We start from the raw sequence: 27,928 nt of genomic DNA, 5'->3' as shown, positions 1-27,928 counted from the left end.
TGGAGCACTGTGTCTGTGGAATTGGGACTGCCATGAAGCACTGTGTGTCTGTGGGAACAAGATGTCAATGAGGAACTGTGTGTCTGTGGGATTGGGGCGGCCATGAAGCACTGTGTGTCTGTGGGACCAAGATGTCAATGAGGCACTGTGTGTCTGTGGAATTGGGACTGCCATGAGGCACAGTGTGTCTGTGGGACCAAGATGTCAATGAGGCACTGTGTGTCTGTGGGATTGGGGCGGCCATGAAGCACTGTGTGTCTGTGGGACCAAGATGTCAATGAGGCACTGTGTGTCTGTGGAATTGGGACTGCCATGAGGCACAGTGTGTCTGTGGGACCAAGATGTCAATGAGGCACTGTGTGTCTGTGGGATTGGGGCGGCCATGAAGCACTGTGTGTCTGTGGGACCAAGATGTCAATGAGGCACTGTGTGTCTGTGGAATTGGGACTGCCATGAGGCACAGTGTGTCTGTGGGACCAAGATGTCAATGAGGCACTGTGTGTCTGTGGGATTGGGGTGGCCATGAGGCACTGTGTGTCTGTGGGACCAAGATGTCAATGAGGCACTGTGTATCTGTGGGATTGGGGCGGCCATGAGGCATTGCACATCAGGCAGGACCGGGGCGGCTGGCGGCACCGCGGCCTTTCATCGCCGGCTCCTCGGGCGCGTGGCCCCGGTGCCGGTGGATGGCTTTGTGGGAAGGCCGATGGCTGCTGGTGGGGCCAGGACAATGCGGGGATTCAGCAGACCGGGGGTAATGCAGTGCGAGCGAGTCTGTAAGAGGCCCTGAATAGGCCAGGCTGTGCTTGAGAAGAATGAGGGGTAGGCAGAAGGCAAGCTAGTGTTTCATGATCATCTTATGTTACACTTCAGCCTTTCAAAGAGTGTCTGGGGCTGGTTGAATGAACCTCTCTTGCACTGCGAATGCGGGAGGCTAAAGACAAAGGAGACTCTTGTCACTCGCAGGCCCCTTTCGGGAATAAAAGCCATTGTCACATGAACAGGGGCAGTCTGGCAGGCTGTGCATGCTTCAGTGCCCCATGATATCGCTAAGTCTCAGCAGAAATCACATTCAGGGCCCTGTCAGCTTTGATTAGCGGGGTCTCATGACTTAATGTGCTGCGATATTTCATGTCTAAGGGTGGCGGCTGTCTTTCTGTGGAATGAATGCCCTCTATTGTCCGCAGAGTTATTTTATTTACATTTTTTTAAACAGCTTATAAAGGTAAAAAGATAGCTGTGCTTAAAAAAAAAATCAAATTCCTTTGCTTGTGGATCAGTAGTAAGTGCTGCTCGGGTCAGATACAGTGAAACTTGTTTTCAGTCAGCATCAAAGTTCTCATCTTGTTTAACAGCTTTATAGTAAATTCTGAACAGGTGGCAGTGGAGCTGGGTTTAGGAAGGAAACAATAAATAATCTTTTTAGCCTCTGACAAGCAGAAATATTCTCGGGCCCGAGAGCTCCCAGTCCGACTGCCCTGCGCCGTGCCTGGCCGTGTTTCTTTGCCCCTCCGTCAGTTTGTTTCTTAAACAAGAACGCAGGTCGAAGCTGTCAGTGCAATGGGCACTATTTGCTTTTCAACAAATTGCTGTTGTCTGTTCGGATTTCTCTGTTTTCTAAAGCTGAGTGTATTTTTCTACTGATGCTTTGTCTGTTAGTTTGCACAAAAAGGGGAGGTTGATTCTATACATTAAGTTCCTTTAATATTTGCTATTTCAGTTAGAATAGTGTGGGTTACCTTACTGAAATTTGGTTGTTAAAATTTGTTGTAAAAGAAGTTCGAATACCTGCTGAAAAGGCTTCATAGGCACAAAATACAAAGTTTCTGTCCGCAGCACATTGTAATACACAAGTTGTTTGATAGTTCAGCAGGAAGAGAAGTTGACCAAAGATCAACTAAAATTGAAAGAATACAAATATGCTAAGTCTGGACAAGCATAATTCAACCAGCAGCGTGTCCTTAAATTCTTGACTGCAGGGATGTTGTGAGCACTGTTTCAGGGATGATACTCCTTCGTAGTCCTCCGTCATCGTGGTGCTGGAGTATACATTGTGTGTTTGTGCAAATCCGGCAGTATAGGTCAGTGTTAAAATTCATTGGACACTGTAACAGATGTTCAGATTTTGGATTTCTTCACTCTGAACTTTTTGAGCTATTCTCAGGTCTGTGAAAATATCTCTGATATTGCTTTGTTCTCCAGTTCCCCACCTTAATTACAACGCTTGTTCATTTCATATGGTATTTGTGTGCACTTTAATATATAAAATGTACACACTTGATCTGCTTGTTTCTTTTAAATTAAACAGTATGGTAAGAAAACCAAGGAAAATGTAACAGGAGGTATTTCTGCTATAAAGATGATAGAGCCGGTCTCAATCTTTTCTTCCTGCCACCTTAACCTACTGTTGTAGCACACTGCCCGCAAGATGCAGAGCCATGCCCCGCTCCAAGCCTGTTCCAAACACTGCAGCTTCTGGAGCCGCTGCCTGCTGCTGGCATCTTCTGCTGAAGTGGTTGGGAAGGAGCTTGGATGTTAGTGGGAAGTGATAATTCAGATGGCACTATGCTGCCTTTGCTGTGATACTGGGATCTTGGCAAGCAAAGAGAGGGCTTCTGAGAAAAGGTGTGAAAGTGCAGAATATCTAAACACAGAGAGTCTGGATCTGGAGAATCTGGTGAAGGTGACGGCCTATGAGCACAGGAAACCTGAGCAGTGGGAGAGGTTCACTGAGTTATAAGTGTGCACTGACCAGTTAAACCAAGTTTAAAAATGCTTTGAGTGACCTGAGGAAATCAGTGTTTGTTTCAGTTCCCTCTTCCCTTCACCTGTATACACCCGTTTTCCAACCTTGACTTCTGCCTCTCTACCTCAAATTCTTTGTCTATGACTAACCCATCACTACTTACTATTGATTGTCTCACCCTTTATAAAACATGGCCATGCTCTCTTGAGAGTGGACCTGGTATATCTCATGTTTTTCATGTTTCTGAAGATCTTCGTATAGACAGCTGTGTATATCGTATACTCTCTTAGCAGGAAGTAATTAAACATATAACTTGATGTCATGCACTGTGCAGCAATGCTTTCTGAGAGTTTGTGCAGAGCTGATTAGCCACAAGTTTGAAATGAGCGATTGCAAAACACAAAACAGATGTTCCCAATGATTAATAAGCGGTGTGCCTTTTACTCAGTTATTTCTACCATTGTTACATATCTCTGCTTTGATCACTGTGATTTTTCGTAGAGTTGACGCTGAGTCCTCCTCTGCAAATCTCAGTCTGTTCTTTGGTTTGTTCAGTGGGTTTTCAGAAATTCCTTCACTGTTTGTTCAGAAACACTACAGTAAGTGAAGCACAGGCATATTTACCTTTGTGTTGTCTCAACTTGCTTACAACAGGACTAAGTAATGCAGCAGTCATCACAGACTGTTTGTGTCTGTCCTTCATCATCACTCCAAGCAGTGTTACTAGCAAGAGGTTATTCCTCTGATGCTAACCCCACCGTGGGAAAATTGCCTAAATTGTCAGCATAGACACCACCCAAGTGCACATACCCTTGCAGATAAGATCTCGTGTGGCTTCCTGTGCTTCGTACTGTATGTGGAAAGAATAGTCATTTTTAGATGAGACAGAACCAAACGCATTCAAAACAAGCGGAGAGGATCAGGTATTGATGTGTGTGTGTTCACTTAGAAACTGTCACCATTTTCTCATGATCTTGTTCTTGCAGTCGCAGGACTCGAAGAGTGGTGGTTGTGCAGCAGCAGACCTCGTGCTCATGGCTTGGCCTGAATGCATCAAATCAGTGTTCCTTCCCCCCATGCTGTGGTCTATGCACCTCCACACTTTCTAGATATAAATTAAAGCAGTATTCACATTCTTCAAATTCTTCTTCATCTTCATCCAACCCTTCTCCACTGTATTTTGAAGTGTTCACCTTCAGTAAGCAAAACAGCAACTAATTTTCAAAACAGGATTTTTGTTTTCCCCATAGTTAATTAAAGAATGACCCAAAGCTCCCTGAAAACAATCAGAAGTCTCAAAAACTCTGATGAGATCTGAGTCAGATTATGCTTCATCGCCTTTTTATCCTGTACTAAGCAATGGCTTCATCACATACCTGTTTCCTGTATGCTTGGGAACAAATGGCAAGAGTGGGATGCAGTGCTGGGGCAGTTGGGGTTTTAGTGCAGGTCAAACCCTTTACAACTGTGTACGAGGGTGGATGGTGACAGGACAAGGGGGAATGGTTTTAAACTGAGGCATGAGAGGTTTAGATTGGATATGAGGAGGAAGTTTTTCCCCCAGAGGGTGGTGAGGCACTGGAACAGGTTGCCCAAGGAGGTTGTGGATGCCCCATCCCTGCAGGCATTCAAGGCCAGGCTGGATGTGGCTCTGGGCAGCCTGGGCTGCTGGTTGGCGACCTGCACACAGCAGGGAGTTGGAGCTGGATGAGCATGTGGGCCTTTGCAGCCCATGCCATTCTGTGATTCTGTGAGTCTATGATAAGTTGTAGCATGCTAGAATTCAGCAGAGCTTTCTGGTGTTCCCGTGCAGAAGTTGTGTTTTTGCTCTTGTTACTCAGCTGGTGATTTGGGGAAGGCATCTGCTGCTTAGTATTTTCATTGCCTTGCAGATCCAACCCGAGTCTGAGGATCTGTAGCCAGACAAACACGACTGTTAGCTTCCAGCCCCCCGGCTGGTCTGCTCACACAGCTTGCCGAGTGCCACATATGGGGAAACACTTGGTTCTTGCATGGGGAGGGGGATTCTCACCATTTCAGTTGCAGCATGCTGTCTGCCTCATTAACGTGTTTGTTTTCTAACTACAAAATGAATCTGCAAGTGAGGTGTTGCTTTTCTGGAGATCTTATCATCTATAAACAGACTGTTAAAAATAGGGTCGTTTTACACAAAACTTGTTTGTGGAGCGAAACGATTCAAAGCACGATAATAACAAAACAGAATCTTAAAATAGCCTAAAGTTGAGACCACAGGCACAGCTGCCAAGCACTTTCATCTTTATTACAGTTACTCATATCTCTTCTCTTATTATTCCATTGTAAACACACTGATTTTATCTGAGCTTTCCTCCTTATTCAGCCAGCCAGCCCATGTAAGTGCACCCTGCAGCCCAGCTGCTTGTTCCTAAGGCCTGGACTGCACGTCCCCATCCAGCACAGCAGTGTGCAGGGCTGGGACATGGAACCGCCCCAGGTGGGTGAGTGTCCTCTGAGTGCCAGGAGCTGGCTGTGCTGCAGCAGTGTTTGAAGATTGGCGTCTCCCATGTTGGCTGAATGTCATCACTGTGCAGGTTGGACGCAGATCCAGTGAAAGAGGTGAAGCCAGGCTAACAGTGCGTGCACACCTCATTAAGTCACCTGTACTCTTAATGGAGGTGCAGATAACACCACACCATTTAGATAACGGTTCTGCAGTTGGGTTAATCTGAATGTGCGTGTCAGCATTAAGAAGCTATTACGGAAACCACTGCATGCTTGCATGCTGAGGCTCACAGATTACTTGTTTCATAACAAATGGTGAAATGAGACTTTTAGAGGTTCAAGTCTACTTTTTTTAATATTCAGCTAGTGTAGATAGCTGGGAGGGACAAAAAAAGAGGAGAGGAGAGGAGAGGAGAGGAGAGGAGAGGAGAGGAGAGGAGAGGAGAGGAGAGGAGAGGAGAGGAGAGGAGAGGAGAGGAGAGGAGAGGAGAGGAGAGGAGAGGAGAGGAGAGGAGAGGAGAGGAGAGGAGAAACAAAACAGCTGTTAAAGTTTTGGAGACGCAAAGCTCTTCTTCGCATCCGAAGCAGAAGTAGCAGTGCTCAGCCTGTATACAACCTGAGAACGATCTCTGTGCTTGCACTTTGTGATGTCAGTCTGGTAATTTCAAAGAAAAGAGACTTATGCACGTGATGAAGCAGAGCTGTTTAGGCCCTAAACAGATGGGATTAATTATCAGGTCTGGAGTGAGAATTTCACAGAATCACAGAATGGCCAGAGTTGGAAGAGACCTCAAGGATCATGAATCTCAACCCCCCACCACAGGCAGGGCCACCAACCTCCACATTTGATACCAGCCCAGGCTGCCCAGGGCCCCATCCAACCTGGCCTTGAACACCTCCAGGGATGGACGGGGTCCACAGCCTCTCTGGGCAGCTGTTCCAGCACCTCACCACTCCCTCTGTAAAGAACTTCCCCCCAACATCCAACCTCAATCTTCCCTCCCTCAACTTAAAACCATTTCCCTTTGTCCTGCTGTTACAAAACTTTTCAAAAAGTTGAGATTTTGTTGCAGTTATGTGGCTGGGATGCTGTAATGTGACTTTCTGTTCAATACCTGATTTGTAGCATACAGTCACTGTATTAATGTTAGTTCCTGAAGTTCTTTGGTTGATTTCTTTTTTGGATATCAACCCTGGGCAGTCAGTGACACAGTGTTTGTTTGGTTAAAAAAAATTGAAAAAAAGATGTTTTCCCACTGACAATGAGGCATCTCTATGCTTCTGGACAGTCAGACAGACGAACTCAGGTGGTGTGTGTTGTTTATTTGCTTTTCTACACAGTCCTCAGTGCAGGGGATGTAGAACACGTGGATTTCCACAGAGGAAATGCAATCCACAGCTTTGTTCTGAGCAGTGCTGGCTCTGCATTGCTGTGCTGAGTCTGCAGGATTCGTGCATCCAGCAAGGACGTGAGGTGTCACTTAAATGGTAGGAGAGGTCCCAGAAAAAGGTATAAAGGTGTGTTCCTACTCCACTCTGGTAGTTTTCCTTATTAAATTTTTCTGTACATGTTTTGTGGAAGTGAGGTGTAAAAGTGAGGTTTGCATTTGCATTTTTACTGTAATATCTTTGTTTACATATTCTAACAACTAGCAGATCAAGAGGGCCATCCATGAAAAAAAGAATCCATAATATTCATTATCTCTTTCTCTCAAAACAAAATGAATAACAGTATGAGAAACCCATCTTAGAGAATAGCTTTGTCTGTAAGTCCTTACTTACTGTTTTTATCCTCATCTGAATAAATTGGCATTTGTGACCTCTGCTGATAAAACACTCTTTTCCTGTGGCTGCTGCTTAATGTAACAAGCATGCTGCTGGAGGCTCAGAGATGCAGCACCATCAAACATGTACATTTACAACCAGCTTGGAAAATAGGGGAAGTTCTTCATAGAGAGAGTGGTGAGGTGCTGGAACAGCTGCCCAGAGAGGCTGTGGATGCTCCATCCCTGGAGGTGTTCAAGACCAGGTTGGATGGAGCCTAGGTCGAGAGGCTGGTAGCCCTGCCTGTGGCAGGAGGGTTGGAACTTGATGATCCTTGGGGTCCCTTCCAACCCAAGGCATTCTATGATTCTACGTCTCTATATTGGACCTAGGAAGTTATGTCGGATCAAGTTGTTTGATATTGATATTGTTAGAATAATTGTTTGATATTTGATATTGTTAGAAAATATCCTCTAAAAAAAAAGCTAGGCTTTTCCAAGCTTTCTCTCTCTTTCTGCCAGACAAACTGATCTTTATTTTTACACCAGGGCATGCTGCTGCTCACCAACATGCATTTCTGCCACGTGCTCTTGTACATTTTGAAGTGGATTGTCGTGGACAAATGTTTGTACTTGAAAACATAACAGAAATAATTATCTCATTAAAACTTTCTGTAATAGCATATAAACTTCACTGTGAAATAATGCCTGTTTACTTACTGTGTTATTCTTTTCCTAAATACACTTTTTAAAAATTATTTTCTAGGCAGCCATCCTGAGTATTAAGCTAAAACTACAGTCAGATCAAGATGTGGAGAAGGTGAGTCATTTCCTCTGCAAACTTCTCTGTCTTCAGGTCCACCTTTTGTTAAGCAGGAATTCCATCAAAGCCCTCTAAGTTGTGATGTGTTTCACTTGAGGCTTTATCTCGTTTGCAAGAAGTCACTGCTCCATGGCTAAAGTACCTTTACCTCTAGAGAGTGACAGACTATATTTTGTTAGACCCCTTACTAGACTGTTTTCCTACTTAGAGCCACTATAATAAAAAATTCTAGCTGGGTTCTTAGCAAATAATCATTTTAATAAAGTTTATTGGTTTTACTGCTTTGAAGCTTTGCCACTTTCACTAATAGTTGTGTTGAAAATGCAACATCTGTCTTAGACAGCACAAGTTGGTTAAGTAAGGGTTTGGTGATTTGGATCTCTTCCATGCCTTCTGTTTGCTGCAGCACTGACCATTCTGATCAAAGGCAGGGCATAATTCTTAACATCTAGTACAAATAACCTCAAATTTCTCTTCCTAGATGTGTGCACCGCTACTGTTTCAAGATAAAATTAACCTGGTTGAAGATTATGTGGGAGAACATCCTGAGCTCCAGTGCAGGCTCTTACAGATCCTGGACACCTGGTGTGAACCTGATTTTAATATCAGAGATATGGCAAGGTAGAAATATTTGTTGAACTTATAAACAGCGGGGCTGACTGCCTGTCAGAAGACAGCATGTTCTCTGCTTGTCTACCTAAGATCATTTTCTCAGCATAACGGACTGCAGTGTATCTACTTTTCAGCTGAGGATGGGGAAATTCTGGTATCTGTGCCAGAATCGTTTCAAACCCTTTGCTGGTAAGGCAGAGATATCTTTCCTATTGACAGATGCTTCGTCCTGTCAGCAGAGAGGAGTGCAAAATGAGAAGTGTGCAGTAGATCTTAGCAGTATAAAAATATGAAAGCTCCCTCCAGGAGGTTGTGCTAATTGCACTCTCGTGCTTTGCTGGAGACAAGGCTGAGTTTCAGTATCGGTTGTACAGGTTTGGCAGGAAGATAATACTATGATGAAGGGGCAGAAAAACTAGAGATACTAGTGGTTAACCTTCATGTTGTTGTGAAATAGTAGTGTGTGTTTTAATTTATAAATTGCCTCTCACTAGAATAGCTCCTGTCAGTCACAAAGCCAGCAATACAATAAAAGTCACAATGTAGGTGCAATGGTTGCAGTCATAGTTTTGAGAGAAGATGAGAGGGAATTGCTGTTTTTCTCTTTCCTGGTCATTGACTGGGAAATTTGTGTGGCTGTATTGTTGGCTTTTTGCTATAACACAGGAAAGGTAGGGGTCTGTTCTTGCCGACAGCTACCAAACCCTGGTACCTCTACTGCTAAGTATCTGCTGTTTGCAAAACCATAAGCAATTCCACAAGTATGGAATTTATTTGTTCGTTTGCTTACAGACAATATCAAGGTCTGTCCAGGTACAAGCCAGATAAACTGAACCGCAAAATGCTAAGCAAGCTGATCTTCAGACTCCTAGACCGATTTAACGTAGATCCAGGTATGTGATACTGCAATGTATTCTGGAGTTATCTCACTAATACAGAACAGATGAAGTCAATTTGTCTTCTTCCATGTTCAGCAAGGAATCTCTGCTGTAATTTATCATGGGTAGTTTCAGAGTTTAATTAATGGTATTCCAAAACAAAGCTGGTAAGTTATGGGAATTATCACTTTGTGCTGTCGGAGAATGAAGTGTTTGTGACTAATAGGCTGCTTCTTCCATGATATGAAATAAATCTTGACCTCAGAATGGCTCTACGTAAACACATGATGGTCAGCTTTGAGTTATGACTCAATTCCACTCTCATAAGAAGCAAGTCATTACTCGTCTGGGGATCTGTTTTCTTGAGTTATGAGTCCACCAGTTGTAAAGAGATAACCCTTCGGAAGCAGAAGCCTTGCAGTCCTTTGTATTCTTTTTGTAAAATAGGGTTGGCAGCAGGGAACTTGAAGACTTGTAGTTTCCCGAGAGAAGTAAAGCATTTTACATCACTGAATAGATCTGCTACACTACCAGTTGTCCAATCAAATCTGCTTCATTTTGCTTTTTGTTGTTAGTGAGCACTGTTGATTTTTTTCCACTCTTTGGGACCATACGTTGGAAACCTGTAGGTGTACTGTTAGGTTTCACCCTACAAAGCTTTCCATCATCTCCATAAGATATGCAGTTCTCTTTTCTTGGACTGAAAAGTGGTTTCTAACCACAAATTGTGGGCTTATTATGCCTGGCAGCAACACTGTATTGCATATTAATCTTCACGTCTTCAACCTGCTGCTCAGAAGTTAATAAGATAATCCTTGCAGACCCTCACTGGAGGATAAGTAAATACAATTAAGCTTAGCACACTGCTGTGGAATCTGAGGCACAAGGGGATGATTTATTTAACATCTAAAACCTTCCTTGGAGTTTACTAGTCTTCAGTAATTTTTCCTTCCTTGTGAGGTTAATCATTCACTAGGCTGTATTGTCCTTCATGATCTGTAAAGGGCATTGAGCTGCTCCCCTTTCTTTATGAAAGATGCACCACAGATACACCTTTAACTATAAATGCGAAGTGCCATAATTGTTCCCCTGCAAAATCCTGAGATAGTAGGATAATAATAAGAATAAAAATTCTAAGAGAAAGCATCTGGAGCTGTTTGATCTCAGTTGCTCTCTATTGGATGGTAGTGTGCAGCCTGGTGATAGCGTCCCAGGGATTGTAGCTGCCATGAGTGATGGCAGCCTCTAACTGGACGTCCACAGTGGGTTCACAGGTGAGGAGTTTCCCTGAGATACACAGAATGAGAGTCTTTCCTACAGACCTTATTCCTGCCAGAAGTTCCAGAGAGTGACTTGTCCCATACTACAGTGCAGGATAAGCCACAGGCCAGAGGAACTGACTCACCTACTGTGTGAGATGACATGTGGTCCTTCTTCTGATTTTGAAACAACGTCAAACTTGGCCCAGCTACAGCCAAGGTTGGCTGACTCTCACTCATAGACTTGTATGTGGAAGTGGATATTCATTTTTTTACCTAATATCGCATGTAATTCAGAGCAGCACTTGACACTTTGCTAAACTAGTGGCCTTGTAGCCTCCTTTGAAATACTTTGGAAATTTTTCATGCATGTGAAATTTTGTTTTAGATCTTCTTGAACTGAACTGAAAGTGGTGGCAGCTGGAATAATGTGGCTGTCCTCTTCTCTGCTCCTCTCTCCCTTCTTTAGCACACGTAAATCTTAACTGTGAGAAAAGAGTGCAAGAAGGAAACAGACTTGGTAGAACGGACAGATTCTAAAAACCTTATTCTGAGACCTCCTCTTGTCCTGAACAGCTCCACCAAAAGCAAGCAGTGAGTTGAAACTCACACTTCGTGTTACCTAACCTGATTGTGGGCTTGCTCGATGCCGCAGTCTTCGGCTGCTTGCTGTCTCCTTTCATGACTCCCACTTGCTGAGAGAGGCTGAGAGCAGCAGCAGCAGAGGGAAGTGGCTTTTGGTGAGAAAGGCTGGAGGAGGACAGGGTTTCTTGGTATGAGAAGGCAAGCTTGTACGTGACTCAGTTACTGTAGTTCCAAATCCACTTTCATTCTTTACCCGAGAGCTCTCTGCTGTCCCCTCAGAAAATGTCAGTGAACCTAAGCAGAACTTTGGTGTGTTCAGCCTCTAAGATTTGAAACACCCCTTGGAACTGCCAGATTTACCTTTCAGAGCCTGACAGGAGGTGGCCCAATAAAAATAATAGCTCTGGAGCCTCAGAGCAAATAAACCATCAGCTTAGATTAGTCCACCTCATCTTTTTCTGAATTGCATCCCAGCATCCCTGCTAACACACAAAGCAGGGCATGGTAAGTGAAAGATTTTCTGTTGAGTCCCAGAGGCGTCCTCAGAAACTGTGTGTGGATTCCATATAATTAGCTTTATTGGGGAAGGAAGAAGTCTGGCAGAAATGGCGTGTGATTGAGGAAATGGCGTTTTACAGAGTCTTTTCTCACACCTGGGTCAGTGTGCTCTGGTTTAATAGCCTTGTAGCTATTGCTGCCTAATTGCTTAATGCTCTTTGGAAACTCTCTGAGGTCGACTTACATTTACAAAACAATTGTTAGTCCAAAGCAGTTCTCTGAGATGGGGGAGCAGACCCTGAGTTTGAAATGGTTTTGTTTATTTCTGTCTGTATCCTTACACAGCCAATTTACCCCCAGCAGCTCAGCGTTGGCTTTAGATGTGACAGTTCATCACTTGTGAGATAGGAGGGGAATCACAGCCGTCTCTCCTCTCGGGGCTCAGCGCTCGTGTGACGGTAAAGCAGTGATAGAGCAGGGATGGTAATGGAAGGTATGGCGGAAAAGTCCCGCGGCAGCATCTTGAACCACCTGAGCACCTTGATGCCCGAGTACTCCGAATGTCTTTGGAAAGTGTTTTTTTGGTAGAAACCAAGCGAAACGCTCCTGGTTTGGTCAGCAGGGTGGTTGTTCCCTGAAAGCTGAAGCTTTGCTGCCTCACGGGTCCCCGCAAGGAGCGCAGCCCGCAACGCAGCCGCGCCCGGCGCGGTGTCCCGGGGCAGCAGGGGGCGGACGAGGGCCGCCCGGCAGCGGCGCAGCCCGGAGAGATGCGCTGGAGGAAGGGGGGGCTCCTGGCAGGGGGAGATTCCAATCGTTTTCACCTTTTGCTTGTTAAGAGCAGGAGGTGGTTCCTTTCCTTTGCGGTTGCTTTGCAGTGGCTGTGCGCCCTGCGGCCGCCGTGGTGTTCCTCCAGCTCTGTTAGCCCTCGTGCTGCGTGCCAGCTCGTTCCTGTGTTGCAGTGCAGGCTTACACACCGCTGGTAGGAGCCTCCTGCCCTGGGCTGCGGTCGGGCTGCTGGAGAATGGAACACGTCAGCTCCATCCTTGGTCCTTACCTTCTCCAATGCGTTTTCCTGTGCTGAAACACAAAGGGTACATGACCTGCTGGAGGCAAGCAAAGGCGCCCGGCAGCCCCACGCTGTCCCTTGGAAACGTCACACCGGTCCTGGTGTTCTGGGTGTGAATTCATCCTATCTATACTTGTGGAGAGACCACACCAGAGCGATTTTTCCTGTAGGCCCTGATTGAAAGCCATGTGCTACGCTCTCCCTGCACAGGGTCAGCCAACACTCCTGGCAACAAAGCCAGCAGGGAGCTGGAGGGTTTGGGGCCAGACTTGGGCTTCTGCTCCCCTTCCCTGCCAAGGACTGCTCAGCCCAACCTGCAGTGGCTCAGAGCACATTGTGAGAGACAGTGTATCTTTGAGGCTACAACAAAAAGAGGCTTTCTTGAGTCTTGCCTTACCCTCCACTGGTTTGCACTCAGGGAATACTCTCATCATAATATACTGCTATTAGTGCACAGCTCGCTCCTCATCAGGTTCCCCAGCAGTCCTTAGCAGTACCAGGGTAAAAGCCTCTAGGATTTCAGGTACTCTGATTTTATTAAACCAAGACTGCTTTACTTTGTCCCAAAACAAAAGTCTGCTTTGTGTGAGCCCTCCTGTTCTGCCAGGGCAGAGTAAAGGAGACCCATTGTGAATGGAGTCAGGCACTCTGTGTAACGAGAGGACCCCGTCCTCATCCCAGCTCAGGAGGAGTCATTTGTGACCTGAAAGCAACAGCCACACGCCCAAAAATGCATTGCACCATGTACCCACGTTACATGAATGAAATAGGTGTGTATTAGCGGTTTCACATCCGATGTGACAAACAGATTTCATTTTTACTTCCTCTCCATTGCTAATAGTCATTAACTCTCTGCTAATGGCTGAGGGCAGAGTGGAATTTTTGCTTCTGAGTCAGTCCGAGATGTGTACTTCTGTGCAGCACTGTTGTGGAGCTGTCGTGGAGGTGCTTCCCTGTTGTTTTGTTGAAAGGGTAGGACAAGGGGAAAAAAGGGATTTTAAGTTGAGGGACGGAAGATTGAGAATGGATGTCGGGGAAGTTCTTTACTGTGAGAGTGGTGAGGTGCTGGAACAGCTGCCCAGAGAGGCTGTGGATGCCCCGTCCATCCCTGGAGGTGTTCAAGGCCAGGTTGGATGGGGCCCTGGGCAGCCTGGGCTGTATGAAATGTGGAGGTTGGTGGCCCTGCATGCAGTGAGGGGGTTGGAGCTTCGTGATCCTTGAGGTCCCTTCCAACCCTGGCCATTCTGCGATTCTGTGATTCTGTGTTATACTGTTTGTGTTCCAGTGGTGCTCCTCAGCCCAGCCATGATCCCCAGCTCCACACAGTACAGCTACAGAATAGGAAGATGGTTATTATCCTTTGCTCTTGCAAACAAAGCATCTGTTTTGACTCAGATCTGAGTTCAGATTCATGCTTGGTCTTAATCAGTACGTGACCTTGGAGAAGTTGCTCTTCCCTGAAGTGAGTTGGTTTCTGCAGTGAAAAGGCTGCATCACGTCACTGCCCACAGCCACAGGGCTCCCCTTCTGCTGCTTCTGTATAAAGTCTGTAACCTATTCTTACCAACCTCCAAGGTGGAAAGCTTGCAGCATCCCATGCAACCTATGGTGTTCTTCTCTAGCCATTCCATTAGGTGGTTTTTTTTCTTCCAAATGCTAACTGGAGTTTCTCTTGCTGCAAAACAAGTCCATTACCAGCAGCTTTATCCACTGTAAATGTGGGAGTCTTGAAAACTCACAAAATGCTTCATTTCATAGTACAGAGAGCCTTACTGTAACAAAGATGAGCAACACCTGTCCTATACACAGCTTTCCTCCTCTGTGGGAGGACTGGCTGGCACTTTCTCTGGTCTTCCTCTTTTTGCTAATTTATTTTTAGCATGATTTTTTCTGACCTTTATGGTTTTTGGTGGATGTATCTCATATTGAACTTTAAGCTTTCTGACTTTACGTTTTTGCATTCTTCCTTGGCACGTGTCTAATTCAGTTCTACTTTCTGTGCACTTCCTTGTTGTATCTGAGGCCTTTCAATGAGACTTGGCCCTTTTCTAGCTCTCTGCCTCAATGTCATAAATATTCTCATATAGCAGTTATTCTCTTACTTCACTTCCAGTTTTCCATTTCCAGCTCTTCTGAACCTCTTTTCCCCTTACCAACAATATGAAATCTCACCTGCCAGTTCACCGAGGTCCATTTTGTTTTTATTTTGCTGTTTTTCCTTTGAACACATCATTGTTCTACCAAGTTACTTTTCATCCTCACATTTTCCATTAGCCCTTCTCTGTTGTTTGTAATAAGATACTGAAAATGGATTCAAGTTCAGTTTTCCATCAGAATGGAAAACGTCACTGCTGTCTTTAAAACTGTACAGAGTATCTGTGTCCCTCTACCCTGACATGTGAAATCCTTTGGTTCAACCAAGTCCCATCCTTGGAAATTTCCTCTGGGGTCTCTCAGAAAAAAAAAAGCCTTTAATGGATTCTCTTGGGTGATTTGAAGCAGTCCCACTATATTTTTCTCTGAAGCGCTTTGAAATCTTTAAGGCAGGAGGTACAACTTTGCACTGAGGTTTTATGGTCACACTGTGGAAGATGAACTTAAAAATAACGGCTTCAAACATTGGTGTTCGAGATGGTAACATTCAGGTTATGAAGCAGTGATTCACCAGGCTCTGAGAGCTGCACCGTTCCCCATCCTCCTGCTTGCAGGGACAGTGATCTCTCTTCACTCTCTGTTTTCAGTGCTCTGGGCACACACGTGTCAGACATGGAGCATCCTGTGGACAGCATCCCCTGGATGGTAGCACTGGTTCCTCCTGCTGTCTGCTCATTACAGGAAGGCTGCAGAGCATTTTTTCTTTACTGTTGTCTGATAGCATTTCTGATTGCTGATCCTTCTCCTTCCGGCTCCCAGGATGGCTTTAGCCACTGAAACCCAATGAAGGGATTGGTTCCACCTTTCCATGCACACACATCCCAGCATCCTGCGAGCACTGACAGATATGTATGCTAATCCTGTTTAATCTGCTTTATCTTCTGCATTTATCTCTCATTGCTCTGGATTTCAAAACAACGTGCTATGTGAAGATCTGATTTTTTGCAGTTGTAATGAAGCGTTCCTAATGAAGATGACAGTAATAAAAACAAAAACAACTGTTGCTTGCTAGCTCAGCAAAATGGTAGTCACTTCCCCCTTTTGTATGGATATGGAGTCTCTTTCCTGTGTATGTATTTTATTGGATGAACTTTAGCCACAAGTGTAAATCCTGAGCAGTGTGTTCAAAACTGCTCAAATGAGCCAACAGCACAATTTCCATTCAAATCAAAACTAATACAACCTTTAGACACTGGAGGTGGTACTTCTGAGAGGATGCAGTGTAATTAAAGGTGTGAAGTCATTGACTGTGAAGGATATTGAACCAGCAAGTGATCTTATCAGTCAGGGGGGGTGCAACCAGAGATATCAGTAGCCGAGGATTAGCATTGGTAATGATGGTTGAAAGTGTAAATAACAGTTTATAGTTGAGATAAGTTGACTGTGTGTGTCTGTCCCTCATTGTTCTAAGTTTGATGGCATCCTGCCTTCCTCTTACTTAGTTTGAAGCTGGGGAAGGAAAAATCTAATGGCTAGGCAGTAAAGCTTATAGGAAGTTCAGTTATGTTGTATACTCACATGCCTTTTTTTCCTTTTAGCTCTCTGTCCTAATGTCATAAATCAGCGGCACTTGAGAACTCTGAATTATCTCTTCTACAAGAGGTTTGTGGAGGTATGTTTCTGTATTGTGTGGCATGGCTGTGAATGAGTTTTTATTTGTTTTCGCATTCTGAATAACTGATATCACAGAAATACACTGACTGTATGTGAACAAGCTCCTGTGATAGTTATTATGTAGGTGTGCTGGGTATGCTGCTGGACCTGTGTGTTCTGTTGGAGAAAAGCTGCTGTGTCCATTCATATGACCAGTAGCTGTAACTACACAGATGTGGGTCCTTGTTCACCTGTGTCCTTAGCAGTGCCTTGGGACACGTGTGCATCAGCACGTAGGTGGTGAGGGAGGCTCTCTGTTGGTCTGGTTTCTCTCAACCATCACAAACAGACCGGAGAAATACTGCATAGAGAAGACTTTATTTTTTATTTTCTGAATTTAAGAGCACTACTATTTAAGCACTCTGCATTGCTCTATTCCTTGTAGTCACTTCTTTGTTACTGGTGGCCTGCCTGTGATAGGTACAGTCCCAAGCCTGACACGGACGTTTTTTGTGCTAGCAGCCCTGTTACTACTGAGCCAAATGGGAGTGCTTTCAGCTCCTGAACAACTGTCTGAACTAACTGTACTTTTGCCCAGCTTCCGAGTCCTCTTTGCAAGCACACTGGTACGTGTCCTGGCACTGAGGGCTCCTAAAAACAGGAAGATGCCATTAATTCTTTCTGAGGAGCATTTTCCAGGAGGCATCCTGGAGTTTGACTTACAGTTAATTGCAGAATTGCTTGACAGTGCTTTCTCCTCCCCTCTCATGAGTGTGCTGAGCCAAGTCACTGCCCTTTAAATCACAGAATCACAGAATGGCCAGGGTTGGAAGGGACCTCAAGGATCATGAATCACCAACCTCCACATTTCATACCAGCCCAGGCTGCCCAGGGCCCCATCCAACCTGGCCTTGAACACCTCCAGGGATGGACGGGGCATCCACAGCCTCTCTGGGCAGCTGTTCCAGCACCTCACCACTCTCATAGTAAAGAACTTCCCCCTGACATCCAACCTCAATCTTCCCTCCCTTAACTTAAAACCATTTCCCCTTGTCCTGCTGTTATCTACCCTTTCAAAGAATTTTTAGGTTTCCTTTAGGTACTCAAAGGCTGCAATGAGGTCATCCCACAGCCTTCTTTTCTCCAGGCTGAACAAGCCCAGCTCCTTCAGCCTGTCTTATCATCTTTGTGGCCCTCCACTGGACCCTCTCCAACAGCTCCCTGTCTTTCTTTGGATGCTCTTGAGCACACTGCAGCAGGAAGCTCATTTCCCTTCTTGTTAACAGTTTTGGTGCTTTTCTCAATTTTCTGGCATTCCCCATCACCCTGGGCCTGGCAGATTGTCTCAGCTGAGAATCAGATTCTGTTCTGCTTCTTCTTCTTTCATGGAGTAGTATTTCACCAGTTGCAATTCATAGAGGACTTCTTCCCTGTGGTTGCAGGAAGCTTTTTAACAGCGATTTCAGCGGCCCTGCATGTTGTTCCCAATTATCCAGTCTTCAGAGATCCACTTTGCAGGAAATGAGACACCTTCCCCAGCAGTGCTTTGTCTTTTTTTCAAAAGAGGGTTCGTTTGAAGTTTGCTTTGAATGGGAAGATGTGGTCAAGTGGTGGTGATCTGATGACAGTGCTCTGGCACAGGCAGTTCTGCTTCAGGCCCTCCTGATCCAGCAGTAAGGGCTCTGACTCCTGCCTAGCAGAAGCACTGACACAGACCTGGGGAGGCTTGGGCCATTCTGCATCCTTCATCACAAGGCTGTAGTGTTGGATGATGTCATTCTAGGGAGCATTCACAGTGAAAGAGACAGAAGCATTTGTCCAGGTGTATTTATTTAGCAGAGTGGAATGGATTCTTTATCTGGTGTTCTGCTCTCCCTAGCCTTCCATTTCCTTTGTTTTGCAGTATATGCTTGATTTAAAGTATCCAAGCTGGCCAGTGACTTCAATTAAGGTACATTTGGCAGCTGTTTCTGGACACCATCCCTCCTGAGAGCTGTTTGGTGTTCTGTGTTTACCGTTCTCAGCTGTGTATGAGGTCCGGTCAAATGGCTCCTTCATCTCAGTAGTATTTAGATTACATGCTTGTATATCTCCAAGATGTTTTCTGTGAGGCTCTTACTCCCTGTTTGCCCTCGTACCTTTCCATAGAAGTGGCACTAGTAGTCACTGTTACTCTGCCAGAAGCCGGGGGTGAGGCTCTGGCATCCATGGCAGATCAGTCTCTTGCAGCCTGCTTCCTTGGCAGAGTGGAGAGCAGCTCCTGTCCCACATTTCTCCCAGAGTTGGCTCTGAATTACATTTGAATGGGAATTTTAGCTTATCGGTTTCCTTTCCCAGGCCTCATGATTTCAGAGGATTTTTCATGACTTGGCTGTGCAGAAGAGTTTGTCTTTTCATATTCTGGAGGCTCAGCATTGCAGATAATCCCTGAGATCATTTCCGTACTGGAGCCCATGGGGACAGCTCTCTGTCGGGCTGTGCCACAGAGGGGAACGTTCTATGGACACACTGCACATCTCCTGAGAAGGCAGCAGCAACAATCCACGTGTTCCACCACAGTAAGGCCCGTTTCAGCTTTGCTCAGTGATGCTTTGGTCATTGCAGGAGCACCACTCAAGTAAAGGTGATTGTTTTTTATAAATGAGTCCCAGCTCTGGGTAGTGAGGAGTGTTTGAGGCACTGCTGGGTGAGGAGCTGTGCTGCCCATGTACTTTGATCAGATAGGGCCTTTTGTCTTATGTGATGTAGCTGCCCAAATTACACGGTCCAGGCTGTGTTTTTCTGCCATTCTCTGGCTGACGTATGAGAAGCACAGGTTTCCCATGCATTCCTGTACGCATTCCTCAATTGATGCCAGTGTTTAAGATGGTGTGTTAAATTTCATCTTGTTGTATGTAGCATTCTCCTTTTTCTATGATAGCTCAGGAGTCATTTTGTCTTTTCAGAAAACCATGACTCAGGAGAACTGGACAGATCACGTTCAGGTGAGTATGGATTTCTCTCTCCCATTTTCTCAGGCTTTATTTGCTTGGGGGTTATTTTAAGTTGTTCGGAACAGGCAACCAAATATTGGAGCCCAACTATTACAGTTTTACACTTTCTCACACCTTTGTACTCAGACGCAAAATAGAGGGTGCGGGGAAGAGCAAGGAAGAAAAACTATATTTGAATTCCTGTGAGACTTTAAAAAATCCTGTTTTAACTGTAGCTTTTGGATGATGTTATCAAATGCATTCTTTTGCTTCCTTGTGCTTATTTGTACAAATAATGAGGATGCTTAATTATGAGGAGGAAGAGAAGAAATTTTCTTCAGGCAGCTAGCAAATTGTGTGAGTAAAACCAAACAAATGTCAGATTGCCCACTGAACAGCCCACTTGGAATAACTCCCAGCAGGTTCATTATGTGGCTGTTAGGAACTGTGACTTCTACATCTTGTACTCTCAGACATGAGTAGTTTTAATAATGCAGGAAAAAATATTTTGCTTTTTCTTGATGTATAACAGGAGAGCTCAGGCAACTGTGTTTTGGCCTGAAACTACAATAAATACATAATATGACAATTAAATATTGGGAAATTCCATGGTGATAAACCATTAATGACAGTGTATACACCCAGGCATGTAAGATATTGTGCAGTATCTGTACACACCAGATTGGCTGCACTTTCAACATGAGATGTTTCTTCTCCCTTCCATGAGGTAGAAGGAAAAGGGACAGTGCCAATTCATGAGGACGGGTTTAGGACAGGTGGTTGATAAGATGGCCAGCATCCCTTCATGGTAATTTTGAAACCTACTTTGTGTCTTTCTGAGCTGAATATTCAACTTTCACGTGTAGCATATTGTACCCTTGCAAGAGGCCAGACTTTGTGAGGGAAGATTTGGTGTTGGCTCTTGATCTCAGTGATTTTTTAAGCATATTTGTGGTTTTCCTTTGATTCCCACAGGCTTGAAGGCCAACAAAGTGCTGGCTTCTTGCTGGATTAGGACCTGAGATGGGATTGGCCATGAGGGTGTAACAGACTTCATGTCACAGCTTTGGTGTGTGCAGTGGAGTTTCTGCCAGGGCCATGGTGTGGATAGTGGAAAAAACCTCTAAAAGCCTCCTAATTAACATGCACACTTATAGATCTTGTCAGTCATCTGTAGAGATGGGACACATGGCAATAGATGCTCAGGAAAGTTTGGTGGCTGGTAGGAGCTCAGCTGGATGATGGACTATGGCAGGAGGTCGTCTTTGCTTTCTCCAACCAATGCTTGTTGTGTTTTCTGATTGCTACAGCTTACCCAGTTTTGATAGCTGTGTAATTATCACATGGGTAGTGCTTAAACTTGCCTGTTTTCAGTCCTAGCTCTTCTTGCTATCAGAGATTAGTGTCTTTGGCATCACATTAAAGCAATCAGAACCTGTACCTGTGCATCTGGAGGAAACTGAAATAACTGCATGTGCAGCTATGCTGCTGCTCCACACTGCTATCAGCATGGCTGCTCCAAGGAGAAGGAAAGGAAAATCTCCGGACATGCTTTGTTTACCAGTGCAAAACCCAATGCTGACTGTAACTGTTTTTGCAAGATTGAGCTTTACCTGAGGGAAAAAGTGTACTTCTCACTCAGAATTTCACTAATGACTTGGCATGTTTTGACCAAACAACAACAACAACAAAAGTCTATTAGGCAGTGCCTTGTAGGGCTGGAAATAGTTGCAGTTGCTGTTGTGTGTTCCGTTTGTGCATTTAGTTCAGGCTCACTGCAAGTTTTGGTGTCTGGAGCTCTGCCTGGTGATGCAGCTGAGTGGGAAGCAGGGGGAGGGATGCAGAGTGACCTCTGGGTCCTCTGGGGCAGTGGGAACCAAAACTTCCAAAAAACTCCATGATTGACAACAGCCAGAACTTTTGTATAGAATTTTTTTTCTATTTTAAGTCAAAAGATGCTGAAAGCTTCCATGGGTTTAAAGCCCTTCTTTTTTTTTTTTCTATTTCTTTTCTTTTTCTTTTTTTCTTTTTTTTTTTTTGTTAAACTCTGTGCTGCATCCATAACAAGTCTTAAATTATACAGATATCAAGAGCCCTGGTCCAAGTGCAGCCCCCCTCATTCACTGGTGCTGACCACATTCAGTATGGCGAGTGTGCTGTTTCTTTCTGTTCACCCAAAGCAGCACAAGTGCAGAATTTTCCTGTTCCTACCCTGTATGATGAACGAAGGTGTGAAGCTGACTGCTCCTGCAAAAGGCAGAAGCCCTCTAGTTAATTGTGGGGCCAACAGAACCTGTTCTCAGCCCTGTAGGAAACTGGTTTTGCCCTCTCCTGCCTGCTGTGCTGGCCAGGCTGCAGCTGAGCAGGCAGGGATGGCAGCCGTGGGCAGGCAGGGGCTGGAGGGAAAGCAAAGGAATCAAAACATCTTCATCCCGTAGGGAAAGTGCCCTCATCAACCGCCTGTTGGCAAGTCCTGCCAGCCCAGGAGGAGAGCTACGCTTTGTGTGTCTTCTCCAAGCACAGATACCTCGGGGCACAGGGAGGGGAAGAGCACTCTTCTTGCACAGTGCCAGCTGTGCTGCTCCGCATTAGCTCTCCTAACTGAGCCTGTGAGCTGCGTGGAAACATGCAGGGAGAGTGCCTGTCCTCACAAGCACAGAGGAAGGTGTGTAGGCTATTGATGGTAGATATGCAGGAGAAAAACAGGCAGGGCATGAGCCAGCTGTCTGCTTTGCTGTGCGTCCTTCTGCTCCCATTTTTGCATGTTTAATGTTTTTCATAGCCTTAGCCAGCTGCATAAGGTTAACAGAATTGGGTACAAAAACTGCAGACCAACCGGTGCGATGCTGATCGCACATGTTCAGGAGCAGTCTTCCTGCCAGGGAAATTCCGCCAGAAAGAATCACTTTAAGACTAAAAAGTGTGGTAGGCATTTTTCATGGAATCACTGAATCATTTGAGTTGGAAGGGACCCTTACAGCCATCAGGTCCCACTCCCTGCAGTGCACAGGGACACCCACAGCTCCAGCAGTGCTCACAGCCCCAACAGCCTGAGCTTGGCTGTCTGCAGGGATGGGGCATCACCGCCTCTGTGCAACCTGTGCAGTGCCTCACAGCCCTGAGTGTAAAAAAAGCTTCTCCCTTATGTCCAGTCTAAATCTCCCCTCCTTTAGTTTGAAGCCATTTCCCCTTGTGCTATCACAGCAGCCCCTGCTGAAGAGTCCGTCCCCTCCCTTCTCACAGCCCTGCAGATACTGATAGGCCGCCCTCAGCTCTCCCCACAGCCTTCTCTTCTCCAGGCTGCACAGCCCAGCTCTCAGCTTGTCCTCACAGGGAGGTGTTCCATCCCTGCGATCATTTCTGTGGCCCTCCAACAGGTCTGATTCTCTCCTGCACTGAGCATTCTCCATCAGGATGCTCCAGGTGAGGTCTTGCAGCACAGAGTGGAGGGGCAGATCCCCTCCCTGCCCTGCTGGCACGTTGCTTTGGATGCAGCCCAGGGTATGCTTGGCTTTCTGGGCTGTGAGGGCACACTGCTGGCTCATGTCCAGCTGCTGTCCAGCAGTATCACCAGGTCTTTTTTGGCAGGACTGTGCTCTGTCCTTACATCCTCCAGCTTGCACTGATAGCAGGGGTGCCAGACCTTGTACTTAGAACCCTATGAGGTTCTCCTGGGCCCACGGCTCAACCTGAATGGGTCCCTCTGGATGGCATCCCATCCCTCGGGTGTGTAGAACACACCTCACAGCTTGGTGTCATCTGCAAACTGCTGAGGGTGCAGTAAACCCACTGATGAAGATGTTAAGGAGCACTGGTCCCAGCACTGACCCCTGTGGGACACCACTTATCTCTGACCTCCATCTGGAACTGAGTCTTGCTTTTTCATCATCTGCCAAGCTTTTAAAAAGTGAGCACACATAGACCAGTAACGTGGGTGAGGGACGCAGGGAAGCGACTCAGCTTGCTCATGGTACATCTCACTGGTTTAGCTGTCAGACAGAATCTGCAATACTTGTGCAATGCTGGTGACACAGCACGGCACCTACTGAAGAGCGCTCCGTCCATTCTGAGTGGCTGCTGGAGGCCGAGGGCAACTCAAACTGCACCATCACCTGGCTTTGGTGCTCTGAAGATCTCTGGTTAAAGCAGGTGTGGGAGGGTCGGGTACTATGCTGCACCTCGTAGGATGCAGTGTTCCCAGGGATGTTTCTGGGATGATCTTGCAATTGTGCCCATCCAGTGCCACAGTGCTCCTTTTGGTAAAGTCACCCACGACCCTTCAGATCCAGTCTGGTCCGTGGAGCAGGAACTGAGAGCTGCCAGGGAAGCTCTGAAGTCCTGATACACCCACGGGTGACACTCTTGTATTGGCAAGGAAAGGCTGGGATATCCGAGATGGGTACAGGGGAATGATGGAATATATTGTGGGTGTTTTCTGAACAATTAGATCCCAGAAAGCACATGCACGCTTGGCAATTCTAACATCTGGAGTATTTTTGCAGGAAATCATTCAACTGCAGCAGAACTAACCAGTTAAAACAGTTTGAAATGTTATTTCAAGGTACTTTAGTCTGGGAACTATATATATGTTTGCGTGGACTTCTGCTGTGAAATTCCTTTTCCCATGGAGCAGAGCAGGGTGACAGAGAACAGCAAAATGACTCTTAATTTGGGGCAATAACTAGAACACGGTGTTGAACAAAGTTAAAACCCGTTTGTTTATTTAGGACTGTGAGCGTATAATTACTTATTTTGCAATATCTCTGGGACAGTGAAGTGGTAGATATGGTGATGTTGAGCCAAAGGTCTTTTGGTGGCTAAATCAAAAAACTTCCCACGGTCATTTCTGTGCTACTGTTTGCACAGGGAAAACTGTCCATTTATTCCTCATATTTTAAATTCTAAACCATTCCAAAAGGAGCACTCAGAAAAAATACTGGTGTTTGAAACAACACTCCGTGTTCTTCAGGCATTCATTGTGAGCTGTGGCTCAGCATCCATCCGTTCGTCCATCTGCCCGTCCATCCGTCTGTCCAGCCCTTTTGCCAGCAAGTTGTTGGCACCAATCTGTCCTTTACAAGTGTGTGACTTGAGAGAAGAGCACCTGGAAAAGCAGCCCCTTTAGTGCAGCTCTCCATCGTGCTCTGGTCTTGCATGAGATCAGAGCAGATGAGCTGTGCAGCTGTTCCCCGTGTGCGGCGCTGGGAGAGGCTGCAGCAAATCTCCTCTCCTTCTCCAGCTGTGACAATGAGATAACTTATTTATTTTCAAATTTCTGACCGTGCAAATCAAACCCTGTGAGCTCGTAAGTCTCGTTCTCTGGGTGCCTGGGGATGAGATGCTGGTAATTCAGAGCAAATGTATAACCTAAGTTCCACTAACATTCTAGGGATGTTATTCTACATTACAGATAGTATGTAGAGATCTGCCAAGCAGTAGACATAAAAGTAAAGTGCCTTCCCTTATGCATGATACATTTGAAAAACTTTTGCAATTTCTGGTCCTTAGTAGGTGTAAATTATCTTACACTACAGCAAGGAATTGATGGAGTCTTATTTATTTAGGTAGTTAAATAAATGAGAAAAATCTAAATGGCAAACATCCTCAGTGACACCAAGATCTAATGCAGTGTCTCTCAACAGGACCATTTTGACCCCGATTAAAATGTAACCACCTGTGGAATAAAACGTAAGAGCTATTATTGTCAAGAAAGTGATTTTGAGGGGTATTTAAATAGCAGAATGCAATTACTTTTTTTTTTTTTTTTTTTAAGTTCTTGTGGCCAGAACACCTGGCCAATAATCCTTCTCTGGGGAATCTTTAATAAGAACAAGAGGTCAGGAAGGCCGCTTTGCAAATAGCCATATCTGGTGTCTTTCCCTAGGAGCCCTGAGCTGAGGCAAACTTTTAAATTGGCTCGAGATTGATTTGAGTACTGCAGTGTCCCCGTAGTGTAAGTAACTTAATATCTGTAGGGAATTGGGCAATCTCTGCAATGCAAATGGGAATTATATTCAGGAGGTGATTAATAAACGATGTGTTTTGCAGTATAAGTCTGCCTGTCAAATTACCTTTCACTCTCTTTGAGTGGACTGTTTATTCAGGGATGTAATGGATTTCATCACTCAGACGTTAAATCTAGACTGGCTGTTTTCCTGGAAGGTAGAAACCAGAAGGAGTTTAGCCAGGCGCTGTGTGGCGGCCCTCAGTAGTACGTATGGCCTCTCTGCCTGCAGGCACACAGCTGGTGGGTGATCGGTTTTGCTCCTTCTGGCCCTACAGCCATGGGGGGAATCAGTGCTCAGGAACCGCTCAGCACTCTGCCCTGTGCTGGGCTCAGGTGTTGTCCCACTGGGCTCCCTGGCAGTGAAGCTCTCTATCTGTTGAAACCTTCCTGCATGCTGCTCTCGTTGCTCTTTCCATTCCTCTTCCTGCAATTTGTCCCCTGCTCAGAGACCGATCACCAGCTCAGTGGTGGTGGGAATGTTTCCATTCTTGATCCTGGCTACCAACTCCTCTGCTTCTGCCCCTTTTTCTTTACCTTTACTGTTCTTATCAGAGGTCTCTGGAGAGACCATACAGCCACAACATGATGTAAGAGAATATTGTACCTGAGGGGATAGTAAAGCATGGAGAAATTGGGAAATGCAAGTAGCAGGGAATGTAAGGATTTCCTTCTATTTTTCAGTCCAGTTTGTAAGTGGCGTTGTGTGCTTATTGATAGCTGCAACACCATCAGATCTGCAGAGCAAAAGGGCTGATGCAGAAAACAGGTACATTCGTGGATGTGTCTGGAAAAGCATACCGTGATTCTTCAGTTACATTCTGCTTCTGGATGGAGAGCAGTAAAATATGTGTCTCTACTAATGAAGTTAGCACTGTTGTTCTAAAAGAAATGGGAACTTCTCATTTAACAAACTACAGCTGTTATGGGGGAAATACATGAGAAAAGCCAAAGATGCTGTGCCTTCCATACCTTCCTATCTAGAGAAAAGTTAGCAAAGACTATATATATATGCTTAGAAATAAAGACCTCAGTGTACCTCCTGCAGTCTCAGAGAGGATTGTTATGTGTTAGACCTGGAGGGCAGCTGTTCCTAATAATCATTCTCATCATTTTATTTATAATCCAGCTATTTCTAGATAAATTGTGGTCAAGCACAAACATACTGATGAATTCTGGTGGAATTTTATGCTAGGTGCAAATAAGCTGTGAAGAATGACAATTTTTTTCCATGGTGTCCACCGAAGTGTCAAAAAGATAAGAAAAAGTCAGCTGCAAGTTTTTCTGGAGGGGTGGGAGATGTGTTTGTTCAATAACCTTGGAAAATCAGCTCACATTTGCTTAAATAAGAATCTACAAGGGCCAAGCCCTGGGAATTCAGCGGAAGCTTGTGGAACTGAGTGTCCACCTCCTGCTTCAGTGAGGTGTTGGTAAGGAATTGTTCTGAGAGCTCAGCACCTCCGTTGTAAAAAGTATGTCCAAATAGCCTTTATGTACACAGACAGTACCAGAGACTGAAGAGAAGGAAACTGGAGAGAACACTGGGGAAAAAAATTATTCTTAGAATTGTTTCAGTATGTTAGAGATGCTTTCTGACCTTAAAACTCCTGCAGCCAGACAGCACTAGCTTGCTGCTAAGCAGCATAATAACATTTCTGTCACTGGCATGCATTCATTCGAAAGCACAGCTTCATCAGAAAGAGATTTGGTATGGTATAAAAAAGAGGGTAATTGGCTTATGGCTGTAGGTTGAAAGGTCAGCGTTAGATTAAAGAGTAAGGCCTTCAGCAAGCTCTTAGACTCAACTGATATGCCCTGGTGGGATGCTTAATTCAACCAAATTGGAAAAACATTGCTTTTGTGGGTACTATAGGAAGTACTGTCATTCAAAACATTATAGGAACATGTGGGACATCCGAGGTCCTTGAAAGCTACATCAGGAGTCTGTCGTGGTAGTTTCCAGGATGCCTCTTACTGACTCCAAACTGCGTCAGCTATAGGGATTTGTGCCACAAAGTAAAAGTAAGGACAGTGTCATTGTCTAGAGCTGAAAGCAAACAAATATCCATGTTCTTTCTGCTCTAATGCAAAGGGAATTTTATGAGGAGTGCCAGCAGTGGCTCCTCCAGCAGAAACAGGCAAAGAAGAGGACGAGACATTGAACTTTCTGCTTCCTATGGTAGCACAGAAAGACAGGATGCGTCCACTGCCCATTTGCACAAAGCTTTGTACGTATTCACACACACACAGATCCACTCTCATGTTCTTATCCGGCCAACAGAAAGCTATCCGGTCATTCAGTAATCACCCCAGCTTATTTAAAAATCCCTGTAATCGCTCGGTGCCTGTCTGAGTGCTCCCACAGGTAGATAGCAGGCTGTAAAGGCCTGTGCAAATCAGCTGCCTCTCACAAAGATGGCTGGGCCATTTGCAATTGATAGTTTGGCTGTCTTACACTTCTAGGCGAGATTAGTTCACCAGTTCCCTGCCAAGA

The 27,928-nt window shown here is 45.3% G+C and overlaps 1 protein-coding gene across 29 annotated transcripts in view; it reads left to right on the top strand.

The window, feature by feature from the left end:
- The window catches only part of EXD3 (exonuclease 3'-5' domain containing 3), a 245,850-nt gene that overhangs the window by 89,671 nt on the left and 128,251 nt on the right, over positions 1-27,928 (top strand). For all 29 annotated transcript variants that reach the window (XR_014887264.1, XM_085239224.1, XM_085239226.1 and 26 more), the window contains 5 exons: positions 7,757-7,810; positions 8,295-8,434; positions 9,218-9,318; positions 16,404-16,477; positions 19,404-19,442. Coding sequence is in view for 28 of the 29 variants with exons in the window: in XM_085239224.1 (XP_085095350.1) it covers positions 7,757-7,810; positions 8,295-8,434; positions 9,218-9,318; positions 16,404-16,477; positions 19,404-19,442 (408 nt within the window). In the remaining variant the exon portion in view is untranslated. The remainder of the gene's footprint in view (positions 1-7,756; positions 7,811-8,294; positions 8,435-9,217; positions 9,319-16,403; positions 16,478-19,403; positions 19,443-27,928) is intronic.

This window comes from Meleagris gallopavo, chromosome 19 (assembly GCF_905368555.1).
Source record: "Meleagris gallopavo chromosome 19, MGAL_WU_HG_1.1, whole genome shotgun sequence".
Taxonomy (NCBI): Eukaryota; Metazoa; Chordata; class Aves; order Galliformes; family Phasianidae; genus Meleagris; species Meleagris gallopavo.
Note: the sequence above shows the minus strand (reverse complement) of the source record. Positions and strands in the feature narration are given on the sequence as shown.